Source organism: Polypterus senegalus, chromosome 16, assembly GCF_016835505.1.
Source record: "Polypterus senegalus isolate Bchr_013 chromosome 16, ASM1683550v1, whole genome shotgun sequence".
In the NCBI taxonomy this organism is placed as follows: domain Eukaryota; kingdom Metazoa; phylum Chordata; class Cladistia; order Polypteriformes; family Polypteridae; genus Polypterus; species Polypterus senegalus.
Genome location: NC_053169.1, coordinates 53,199,448 through 53,212,020, shown reverse-complemented (window position 1 = coordinate 53,212,020; position 12,573 = coordinate 53,199,448). Strand labels below are relative to the sequence as shown.

The 12,573-nt window shown below is 40.0% G+C and overlaps 2 protein-coding genes across 2 annotated transcripts in view; one reads left to right on the top strand and one right to left on the bottom strand.

Annotated features, from left to right (window-relative positions):
* The window catches only part of b3galnt2 (beta-1,3-N-acetylgalactosaminyltransferase 2), a 50,986-nt gene extending 42,070 nt beyond the window's left edge, over nucleotides 1-8,916 (top strand). Inside the window, exons 7-12 of the mRNA XM_039737867.1 lie at nucleotides 2,307-2,385; nucleotides 4,868-5,051; nucleotides 5,469-5,594; nucleotides 5,837-5,996; nucleotides 6,249-6,305; nucleotides 6,533-8,916. Coding sequence (XP_039593801.1) covers nucleotides 2,307-2,385; nucleotides 4,868-5,051; nucleotides 5,469-5,594; nucleotides 5,837-5,996; nucleotides 6,249-6,305; nucleotides 6,533-6,676 — 750 coding nt within the window. The 3' untranslated portion in view covers nucleotides 6,677-8,916. The remainder of the gene's footprint in view (nucleotides 1-2,306; nucleotides 2,386-4,867; nucleotides 5,052-5,468; nucleotides 5,595-5,836; nucleotides 5,997-6,248; nucleotides 6,306-6,532) is intronic.
* A 1,732-nt stretch (nucleotides 8,917-10,648) lies between these two features.
* The window catches only part of tbce (tubulin folding cofactor E), a 54,408-nt gene continuing 52,483 nt past the window's right edge, over nucleotides 10,649-12,573 (bottom strand). Inside the window, exons 16-17 of the mRNA XM_039738117.1 lie at nucleotides 12,379-12,470; nucleotides 10,649-11,131 (exon numbers count right to left, since the gene is read on the bottom strand). Coding sequence (XP_039594051.1) covers nucleotides 11,036-11,131; nucleotides 12,379-12,470 — 188 coding nt within the window. The 3' untranslated portion in view covers nucleotides 10,649-11,035. The remainder of the gene's footprint in view (nucleotides 11,132-12,378; nucleotides 12,471-12,573) is intronic.

The following is a 12,573-nucleotide window of genomic DNA, read 5'->3' as shown; positions in this document are numbered from 1 at the left end:
GAAAGCTAAAGTTTCATGGGAGTCACTTTTTGAGTTGAAGTCCCACCTCAATCAGTGATCAAGAGTCCTGATGTTTTTCTTGTGGTTTGTCGTTGTACAGCATTGGTCACTTTTGGCTTCCGTCATGAAAAACATTTTCTCTCTCGCTATTCTGCATGAAAACGTGAGATAAAAATGTTTCTCTGCAGCCACTACAAGCTACATAGGACTGGTAACATAGCATTCCTTTAATCTGACTCTGGGTCCTATCCCTTCTGCACTGGAAATGTCACTTAATGTAACAGACATCACTACAAGGCCTAGAACATTGAGGCTTCAGCCAGACAATGACCAGGCCTGATGTTGGATTTGTGAGACCGCAGCACCCTAACTCGTGCACCACCATGTCAGCCTTGCTCATGTGTTCAGTAGAAGGCAGTTTAGTAATGCAAAGGCTACTGGGTCTCAGATATTTTTACTGAATAACACCAGTATCTATGATATGCATGCAGAAACGCACTGATTTGAACATGGAAATATTCAGAGGTCTTTACTGTTAAAGTTTTCAGCACATTGGAAGGCAGTTACTCCATTCGCTCCTTTTATATAGAACGGCATGAAAAAGTATTTGGCCATGTCTGCTTTTCTACATTGTGCTATTATTGGAAGTGCAGGTTGAGCAGAACTCTTGTCGGTTGGTTTTATTATATCAAGAGAAGGTGACATTAACCATATTTACAGAATGTGCTGAAGTGTCTACAGATTACTAAGATTGATAACCCCTCCTGCCTTAGAAAGACAAACACTTTTGGCGTCCTGGACGGACTCTTCTCTTTATAAAATGGGACCATTCGTGCTCGCTCCACTAGATTTGGGGACCTTTTTTATCCTCTGGATGTAAGGCTACTCAGTGTTTCTTGTGTGTACGATCTGACGTTATTTCTAATGTATGTTGCTGTATTCATTGTCTTGTTGGTAGTGGACGCCTTTTTACAGCAGCACATAGTTTTTCTGGAAGCATGCTGGATTTCCAGTGTTGGGCCATTTTTTAGACTGAAAAAATATTTACTGCCCATTATACCACTTTCTTAAAGGAACAACCACAAAAAAAGTGGCAACATGGCTTTTTGTTTTGGACACATTTTAATAAATTGTGTAGAAGTTTTCCCACAGTTAAATGTAACAAAAGTAGTAAAAACACATTTGTCACAAAGTGAATTGAATGTCATGGGATCGACTTGGATGTGGTCCTTAATTGAGAATATGTCGACTGAAGGACAGAACAGTCCAGCCCTGGTGCAGACACCTTGAAAACAAGTGCACTAAAGGATAGGAACGCAGACCGTTGTTAATTGAGTGGGATTATTCAGGTAATGTTTTTTAAATGTACAAATGCAATTGTAATGTGTCAATGGCAAATGCCAAATACTGTAGCTGACAGACTTGATTTAAAAGCTGTGTTATTACAAAAGCAGCTGTTTCCTTGCCTTTTAATTTGCCATAAATGCTCTGATGTAGGAGAAAGTGTTTGTTAGTATTTTTTGGAGAACAAGCATAGAGAGGCCTGTTTACAATTTAACTTACAAATTATGTCTTCATCCAGTGTCACCTGAAACCTTTTCTTAATCCAGTTAAAAGAATGAACTACATGGTTTATAATTACACTGTAAATTGTTTAATAATTTGAAAGTAAGACAATCATTTAAAAATGTTGGAGTTGTGCTAAATCAAAGTATTCTGAATAATCCTACTGGCTCAAGGGTTTGATATGTGGGTTCTGATTTTTAGCATTGGTTTTTTACACAGACTGAAAAGAAAATATCAATGAATAGATTAAGTACTACATGTGCACTTGTCAGTGCAATTCTCATACTTTATGATCTTGTATCATTCACAATCCCCCCGTGTCTATAGAGTTGTCCCCACTTAGTGTTTCACTGGGAAAACACTTCAGTCAAAGTGAGCCTCAGACCCTGCGGAGTATCCAGTTGCAGCAGTGACTTGCTTCTCATGTTGTACATCTGAGGATGTGTGTATGAACTCGAAGCAAGCATAACATTCACTATTTTGATCCTGTGTTTCTTTTTTGGTTCTTCAGTGGGTAAGGTACGCATGTGTCAGGTGCTACTTATTGAACTTCCCCTTGAGGATTAGTAAAGTATCTGTCGATCTCTCTCTCTCTCTCTCTCTCTCTCTCTCTCTCTATCTGTATATGTTTGGCCCATTAGAATAAAAACAACTTTTGTTGTAATTGTACTAATTAGAATTTCAAATCAAATGTGATTAAACAGTTTAATCAAATGTAACTCTTGATTCCTCTCTGCCAGCTAGAAGAAGGCATTTTACCCCACAGAAGTACACAGGGTGTCCCTGGTCTGGCTGGCGGGTTCACTTACACCATCTATGGTAAGTGGGCAACTCCGGCTCTGTACTGCAAGATACCGTTTTAATGTTAAATGGTTGAGATGACTGCATTTATCATCTGTGGCAGAGGTGTCAAGTGCTATTCAACTTTTTATTTCCTCAAAGTTAAGAATAATCCTTTATGCCAGAGTATGAAATCTGAAGACCATAAAATGCCATTTGTTTAACTAATGCATCGTGTTCAAACACTGTAGGGAGGGGTGTGCTGCCAGGCCATTTATCTTATTCAAATATGTAACAAAAGAGTAAACCGTTAGAATGGTGGTGTGTATTTGAAGGTCCTGTTTTTTGGACTACCAGGAATAACCTGCTGAATATTTATGTGTACATTTAACCAAACACTCCACATCAAACCTCTGAGGCAACAAGGTGTAACACAAAAGTGCAATGGGCCATCCAAAGGTGAGGGATGGAGGTTCTGTGCACATTTTGTCTCCGTTTTGGCTTGAACGGCGATCTCTCTGGAGCTCTCACTAAGGTGGGGTTCCCTTGCCTGTTTCCAGCCATCCAGGGAGATTTCTCTTTGGGACTGGTGCAGATACAGCTGTTGCGCCTTCATCATCTCCCTCTTACTATGTTTAGCTAAGGTCGCTAACCAGGAAGTGTCTTCACCCCCCACCCCTCTAAGGTAGTTTGACTAAAAACGTTGCAACTGGAACAGAGGGCAGCAACTGTCTGATCATCTCATGGAAGAACGTTCTTGACACTGATTTTCAGAGCTTTGGAGGTTGGCAGAATGAGGATACAGCTTCTTAAGTCCTGACTGGCCCATTCAGATAATGGAGAAAATGAGGGCTTGTTTAGAATTGCAGTTCTTGTTACACCATTACTTTATACACCCTAGCTTTATATTTAACATTTTTATAGTTGTTGCTTCATTACATTTTACCAATGTATGGTGCTGTGATTCATGGGGCAGATTTTGCCATTTTTAGTCTGATTTTTACATGAATAAGAGCCGGGTCACCATTGTGAGTCAGTTAAGCGTCTGCAGGTAAAAATGTGGACATATTTGGACTGATGTCATTTTTGGCAAAAGAAACCAAAATGACACTTAGGACTTTGTTCTGGTAGTGCTGATTGTGAGTGTTGGCTGCACATTGAAACCCATGAAAGTTGTATTATACTGTAAAAAGCTTAATGCATTTGAACTGAACTATAAATGAGTTTTGTATTCCGTGTGTAACTGTGAGGTCTCGACTGGCATTGTCTCCACATCTTGCTGCCTTCCTGCACTGTGTACCTGTGGCATTGCTGCTTTGTAGACTGCGCTCACCAGAGGCCTGGCAGTTCCTTTTCCCTGTACACAGTAAGACTGTCACTTTGATGAGCAGGAATGTTTTCATGTATTGTTATATTTTGGCAGGTTAAATCGCTTGCTCAGGGCTGAGGCAGAGGTGGGAACTGAAGTAGCAGTCATGTAGTTTGAAGCCCAGTATTGTCAGCCACTGCAGCGTTAGATTCAAGTTAACAGGCATCCAGTCATTAAACAAAAATTATATTAAAATACAGAAAAGGGTTAGTTAGCGAGGAAAATCCTCTTTGACATCTGGCCATTTCTACTAACTTGCAAGTTCTAGGATACATGGTAGACGGACAGGCCTGGGCCTCAGAAAAAGCTTCGCTGCTGTAGCTCCTGTCTGAGTTAGGCTGTCAGGAGCTTCATGCAAACCCACAACTTACTGATATTTATTCTGACAGATTAATTTTGGATTGTACATTTTTTTAATAAAAAACAATTAATGGACATGATATTAATTTTTGCTCTGTAGGTGCATCATTCTTTTAATTTGCAAAAGGAGCAATGCAGTGGCTGAACGGATTTTCGTTATCTTGGGGCACTAGATAGAATTTTACTTGTCCCCTGGGGGCAATCTGGCTTTTTACAGAAGCTTTTTAAATAAATGCATACATAAATATATAGATAAATCAGTAATCATATGCACTACTCCATATCCAATTCAACATCACCCTCCAGTGCCTTGATTAGTGGGCTTAGTTACCTTGCCACAAAATAGTTTTTCTCCCCTGAAAAAAATCTCAGAAACATATAAATAGACAAATATAGTCTGTCGTTGAAAATTGTTTTAATTATGGAGAAATGTAAAATCCATCAGAAAAAGGTTCAAATGATAAAGTACCAAAAAAGTACCGGTACAAGTGATGTAGCCTCTCCTCCAGGGGCTTGTCTTACTAACAGCAGAGGGTCTTCCCATTGCTGGCTGCAGGATGACATTGATGTGTCCTGGAATGTGGGAAAAACTGAAAAGTAGCCTGGTCAATGTCCGTCTCTAATTTGTTTTGAGTTTGTTTCAATTTGCACTTTTATCATTAAACGTTTAGCATATCATCATCATCATCACATCTCATCTCATTGTCTGTAGCCCTTTTCATTGCAGATCATTTGCCTGCATTTTCTAAATTAATCCAGAGAGAAGCAAATCAAGTTTGAAATATTTTTCAGAAGCTGAATCCCTGGTCCAGATGCTGGCTGGACGTCCAGACAGACTAAAGAGACATTCTGCTGCACAGAGAGAAGCGGACACCCTGCTCATGGAGGAGAGCCAAGCTCACCAGGACATTGTGTTTGTTGATGTGGTGGACACCTACAGAAATGTGCCTTCAAAGCTGCTGCACTTTTACGAGTGGTATTGTATCTCTTTTTATGTATCTTAGTTTTGTCACAAAGTTGTTCAAAAACCTTATTTGTTTCCTCTTTGCCTTTCTTTTTTTCTCCCCATAATAAAGTTCTGTGCCCTGTCCTCTGTGTGCCTCTTTTGCCAGCAGGTAATCATCTTTCTGTCCAGCTGCTTCCTGGTTTTTGGTGCACACCTTTACCCACATGCGCAATTTGCCAGATCAAGATGCATTGACCTTTGTGTTTTTTTTTTATATAAATTTTGACCTAAAATGGGTTACTAAATCTAAAATGCCACAAAGGCACAGTCTCATGAAGTAACAGGCGAGCCCTTCTCCATCTTTCTAACTGGCGGTAGATTCTAATTCTTTGTTCTTGAGTTCACTCATGGAGTTTCTCTAAATGTGGCTTTCTCTGTCCATTAAAGGTCTGTTGAAAATGCAGATTTTGAGCTGCTTCTGAAGACAGACGACGATTGTTATGTAGATATGGATGCAATGTTTGAGAAGATAAGGCGCAAACGTTTGAAGAGGCGAAACTTTTGGTGGGGAAAGTGAGTTCACTTTTTTGTCAACCCAACACTTTTATGTAAAAACCTTTAAACTTTGGGCTTTCTGTCAGAAAGATGTACGCCCTGGTAGCTACTTCATCCAAAAATGACTGCAAAAGTCAAATTTAAAATTGGCAACCAAGACTCGTCCTCCTTAGCCAGTGGTAATTTTGGAGCAGTTGCTTCTACTGTTGACCTGGTAGGTGTCTTTTTTAATCAGTCTTTTGTTTTGGTTTTGTTTTTAGTTTTCGTCAGAGTTGGGCAGTTGATCGTACAGGAAAATGGCAGGAGCTGGAATATGCAAGTCCTGCCTACCCAGCATTCGCATGTGGCTCTGGTTACGTTGCTTCTAAGGACGTCGTTCAGTGGTTAGCAGACAACGCCAAGCGGCTGAAAGCGTACCAGGTATCACAGAGGACCCATTGCATGCAGTGTGTGTACGTTAGTGAGGTGGAATTACTTTTAGTTTGCCTTGAAAAGTCAGAAATGGAGCCTAATAGCTGTGTCAACAGGAAATGTGTACAACTGACCACCATGCTTTAAGTCTGTTTTCAGTGGGAGCAGCCCCCCTTATAATACTGGTAAATGTTCTTCAAAGTAATGTGCAGGGTGGTCTTGGTTACTCTGGCCTTAATCACATTTGTTTTTTAAACGTAGGGAGAAGATGTCAGTATGGGCATATGGCTGGCAGCCGTTGGACCACAAAAATTTCAGGTTGAACTTGAATTTGTTTTTTTTGTCTTGAAGTTTAAGAAGTGTGTGAGTATTCACAGCAATGGTTTATTAATAAATGTAGTATGCAAGATTAAACCAAAAAAAGTTAATTCTATAATTTAGTGTTTGCTGTAGCTGTTCTGGTAGTTGCCTGAAGGTTTAATAGTCAGTCATCGTCCTACACGTTCCCATTCTGATTTTGCTTCCCTTCTCCCCTCTCTCTTTAGGACAGTGGCTGGCTCTGTGAAAAAGAGTGTCGAGCAGACATTCTGTCTTCCCCACAGTATTCAGCCAAGGAGCTGGTGGAGCTGTGGAATCGCAGGGTGTCCTGTGGAAACCCTTGTGGCTGCAAAGATGATCTAGAAGACTGATCCTGTGCTAGCTCAGCAGTGTAGAAAGAGAACCCAAACCTCAAATGGTCTTCAAGGGCGGATTTCTCCATGGAATTCATGAACTTGACAATATTCCTTTCTTAGGGAGGGCCTACGTCAGAGAGTTCAAACTGCATGACTGCACTGATGGTTGGCCGGGTGGTAAGTAGGCAAAGCTCACCATTTAAGGCCGAGAATGCTCTTGTTCTAGACCATTAAAAGACATCCTCAACGGAGAGTAAATATTTAATATCCAAATCAACAAATGCTGGGTTACAAAGATGTTCAAGTGGTGTGGGTCTGAGGCTGTGCTTTTCTCTTTGTTTTTAATAACTTGATTTCTTAAGGGATGCTTTGTGGAGTGCAGACTTTTTTAGGATTTGTCTTCAGCTGGGGAGTCCTGAGTCCTATGACACACCTCAGATACTCCTGATCAGATCACACATGGCTGATGTATGCAGCGTTGTGTTTATGATCTCCCTCCAATGAAAAATGACTTCAATGCTGAGAGCCCTTTGTTTGGCAATTTTTAACATGGTGGTCTGTACAAGATCAGTCACTTTGATGTACAACATTAGTTCCTTGTGCAGTCCAATTGAAAATTTCCATTTACAGTATAAATAAGATTTCCGTCCTTTACTAGGACTTTTTAACTTTTATACCTCACTCAATGTTGAAACAACATGCAGGTTGCTTGTGCCATTTCTGACAATTACACTGCTAAGTCCACGTGTCTCTGAAAGGACAAGTTATTAGAAATTAAACAGGGTGCCTGTATTACTCTACAAAAAACCTGGCAAACCAAAGATATTTAAATACTGCGGGGTGCTGAGAAGAAAGTGTTAAAGGCCCAGAAATTAGAAACCTCGCGTTCCAGATCACTCTTCTGTTTTGTACAGAGCCAAGAAAGCACAAAGAAAAATGCAATAAATACTAAATAGCTAAGTGGTGTGCTGTACTTCTGGGAAATAAGCGATTCAAAAGAACACCTTTTTTAATAAGCCGCGTTGGGGGTCTTATTTGATCCTGGGGCACCAACCCAGCCCCACAAACCCCAAAAGAATCTTTAAAGCCTTTGTCTTCAACACCAAACTGTTACAATTTGTTGTACATTTCACTTGAAAATAAATTTTGCACAAATTTAGACCCCTCCAGTGTGCTAAATATTGACTCACAGGTTTAGTTTTCTGCATGTCAAAGTCTCTGCTGTTTAGTTTTATACGCAATTACTGGAGTCAGTTGAAGCATTTTGAGCTCACCCTGCAGTGATGAACTTCAAATAAGGAGGCTTAGCCATTTCTATCAAAGTTAATGAATGAATGCACTTTTGAGTATTTTGAAAATTTCTACAGTTACCACAAGTTTTATTAAACTGTAAATATTGGGAATTCATTTGATTGCATTTTCTCCACTAAAACAAAAAACGTTTGGGACGAATAACAGGAATTGCTCTATAAGTCAGCTACGTGAGTCTGTTGTGTGTTTTGTAAAAGCCCAGGATATTTTGCCGAGTTGACACTTTTCAGGGTACAAAGGGAAGTGAATTGTCTCTTGCACTTTATTTCTTTCTCTAGTATTGCTAAAAAGACAAATATGCAGTGTAGTGTTTGAAGGACCCCAGGCCACCCCACACTTACACAATCACGGTGGGCACCCAACTCCTGTAGCCTGAATATTCTGACAAACGTGTGGTGGGGGGACGGTAAACCTTACCTATTTATTTGGATACAAATGGCAGTGTGCTGAATGAATGTAGACGTTCGTGAACAGATGACTTTGTGTAAATGTGATATTATCCTTTTGTACAAAAACCAGCACTGTTTTTATTAAACTAAAAACTGTTGCTAATGTGCACAGGTAAACGCTCGTCAGTTTCAATGCACCATCCCAATTATATATGTATAATTTTGTATTCTTTGTGTTGTAGGTGACTGCAGATTTTAAATGGCTGTTCAGGTTTCTATTGAGCATACCATGTAATGTTTTTTATGTACAGCAAGTAGCATATATTTTTGGTTAAATTCAGCCAGCGTGCTCAGTAAGCTTTACATAAGAGGCAAGTGACTGTGTGTGTTTGTAATGAAGCTTTCAAAAAAAGCAAATCCAAGTCTGTCCAAACTGAGCTTCCTCCGTAGACACTGCCCTCTCAATGCAGTCCGACTGCAATTCAGACAAATGAAATCAACGGTGCCTTACATTGTGACTTTGTAAAACAGTGCAAATAAAATCAATCAATCAATCCAGACGTGTTTGCTCTGTGTGCATAGTGCTATCTATCACAACATATATCATCGTAATTATTCTAATATTCTGATGCTACATCTATATTTTTAGAAGATTTTTTGTAATTGTAATGAAATTCTGTAATTTAGTAACACTTATTTCACCAGTACTGTGCTGTATTTCCCTTCTCGCTGGTCCTGTGGTAATGTAGTGCTGGAGTTTGTATGGTGCAGTTGAACAGCCAGCAGGCTCTGCCTAGAAATGCACTTCTGCTGTAGGAGGTCACATTCTCCATCTTCTTTACTAGCCAATCGCTGAGAGGTTAGCGCAGCTCTTTGCATAGACTTTACCTTTTTTTTTTTTAATTATTCCCTAGCTACGGTTTACTTATTTACAATACTTTTCCAAAAATGAGTCACATGTTCACATTAAACTACAAAATGGCTACATTGCTGTAGGAATGTGCAGTTTTAAAACAACTGAGCATATGTTGTCAAAGCCCTGACCGTTTTGAAGGAGTACATAAAGGTAAAGTAAGCTCAGTGGTGACCCTTACAGCTCCACACTGCCTAACATTCCAAAGACTACCAGATGACTTGGCCTGGAATCCATGATATGTTAAGGTGAGTTCACTAAATAAAAAAGGACTGTGCTTTGAATATTCATAAGTAAAACTATCTGAATCACAAACTGATGTTAATTATATTTGTCCATGAATACTTATTAAATAATTCCAAAAAGTCTGTCCACTTCCTTTCATAGCTTTTCCGATGGTTGTGCTGCTTCCAAGTATGTATTTTCGTATTAAAGCATTTAACCAATCACATTTCAGCCATCATTTGTTGCCAGGCAGACAGGCTTTCACAATCCGTTGTGTAGGCACTCGAACACAATAAATGTCGATTAACCTGTTGCTTCAACCAATCAGATTTTGAGTTGGTGTCAGTAGGGCCCTCTAGCAGGCGTACGGCAACGTCACCGTATTCAGACCCATTGATTGGACAGAAGCCGATATGAGGAACTCTACGAGGCCAATGAACGCACCGCAAACGCTCCGAGCAAAAGATCCTCGCGTGCACTATGGCCAACTCCATGGCAGGATTCTGGACAATATTATTTGCCAGACACAGACCAGATTTCAAGACCACTAAAACCTGATGTTTGTCACGCTCCTCGAGCCCCAGAAGTTTCGAGAATACAAGAAAAATTTCACGCATGCAGCCTTCTCTAGTTTAACACAAGAGCCACGGAGCGTTTTTTGATCTGTCTCGGCTAAAAACAGAACTAACTGTAATGTATGCCATGGATGATTTTGCAGGAAAATCTCCCACTGATCTCCTTGACTTCCTTCATCAGAAAAATCTGAATGAGAGCATGGGGCGGCTGTTCACATTGGTATATTTGGCGGTGAGCATTCCCATGTACACTGCTTCTGTCGAGCGGACATTTTTAGCCCTAAAGCGAATTCAAACTTATGCCAAAAATACGACAGGGCAGGTTCGACTTTCAGCATTCGCTTCGATGGCGCTAGAAAGGGACATTTTGAGGGAACTGAAGCGCACGGATAATCCGTACGACAGAGTAATTGAACTGTTTTTGAGGAAAGAGAGGAGGATGGATTTTGTTTACAAATCAAAATTTTTGGTGAGTAAAATGTTGCGATTTTACTAAATATTGCAAGTTTATGAGTTATTATTGATGTTTGTGTGTCGTGGCTGTGGCTGCAGTAGAAAGGAACTTGACAAGAAATAAATGTCACCATATTTATAAAAATTCCATTAAAACACAAAGTGAATTGTTTGCGGTGAGCTGTTGAACTTGCACTGTAGCCATAATGATGGAAATCTTGCATGTTAATGGGTTAAATTTTACTTTACATTTTTTTAATTCAAGAATTTCCAGTACATATTCATGCAAATTAATATATCCACTGTAATATTTATGTCTTACACAATGAAGCCACTACTAGTGTCACTGATTTTTGCTGCATAAACCTGGTGTACAATACTGAATCATCGGGGACTTGTATAAAAACAGTTGCTCATGTGAGACAGTGCAGACAGACTGGGGCCCACCCTGCTGATGCCTCAAGAGACAGCTTCATATTCACCGTCGCAGGCACACAGACGTCAGGAGTCAGGTCCACCGCACAAGCACAGTGTCACCGTCTTCAATGGAGAAGAACTTCAGGGATCTCAAATCATTATCCAAGTCTACCTCCTTGTCTTCTATCTAAGGAAGGTAAAAATGAAGACACCTTGGTCAAGTGATTAAAGGTGCAGTGTTTACCTTCACAAACAGAATGAACCATGGAGTGAGGGACGTTCAGCATTGTTGCATCTTGTGTGTAACATCTGGCACCTGGCTTTGGAAGAGATGCATGCTGTAGCAAATTATTACTATTTTTCTTTTAGCCTACAACTACTAAAATTCAAAACCCAAAAGCCAAAGTTGCTCCACCCATACAATACATGAATCTGCTTGGTTCATTTAAGAGTCGTGGGGACACAAGGGCTGCGCCATTAAACAAATTAACCCAGAGTATCATAATCCCAAATAGTGGTGACTACTCCTTCACCTTTAGTGCTCCTGCTCTTGACTTGACAGAGCTTTCCCAGTTACAAACAGCAAATCAGGGTTGTATCCAATCCTAGACACAAGACGTTGGTGAACAATTGGTACTTGCATCCTTTTCCAGAGTTTGATCCATAACATCTTTTAAAAAGGGTTTATCTCTTGCTCTTGAGTTTTCAGCAGCCACCACAAAAAATAACTATATGTAATGTTGAATCTAAATCCCTGCCAAATTCTAAATGTCTTGCCATCAATGTGGTATGATGTTGTTGTCAATACAGATGACGTTGATCAATAAAAGCACACTGCACTTCTACATTTATAGAGACAGACAGCTACCTTAAACTCGAGCACACATTCCAGTATGTGAATGCAAGCAGCACCAATTCCCAGTACATTTAGGTCCACAATCCAGATAATAGCCTTAAACATTCACATCTGGTGTAATAGCAAGGGCAGAGGAAGGGGCTCATACCAGAACTGTTCCAGAACTAGAGACTGACTTAAGAACTAGCAAATAAAATCTTTAGGAATGTGTCAGGCTAAAGACCAAGAGGACTCTACCTAAATATACGCAGACATCCTTCAGATTTTTGTTGGCAACAAACAAAATAACAGGTCGGGAGAAAAAGGGCCTCACTAGACACAAAGTTAGCAAACGAGCCTAATGATGTTAAACTACTGGTAATCACTTAGTCAGCAGAGAATTCACGCTTCTACTTTTTGGAGACAATGAAGTGCAACTGTTGTTACTGTCAAGATGCAGGACCCATGGCTCATCTTCACCTCACTGTATTTATAACGTCTAGGCTGTTTACAGATTAACAAAACAACATCTTGTCTCTTGGAATGGTCGGGCTCTTTGTCCCAGATAGTCAACAGTGCTGTGAGAATGCAGGGCTTACCTTTGCCCTTGTGTAAGTCAGGTTTAGCTCAGTAGCAGGAACCTTTAACAGACGAGAAAGCAGCCCCTTCACTTTCTGAACAGTCATGGAATCTTAAACGCAAGAACAATAAACATTAAAAGATACTTTTGTAACCTCATATGTGTAAAGTGGGCAAATTACTTAGAAGTACATCACAACTAGGATGGTCCAAAA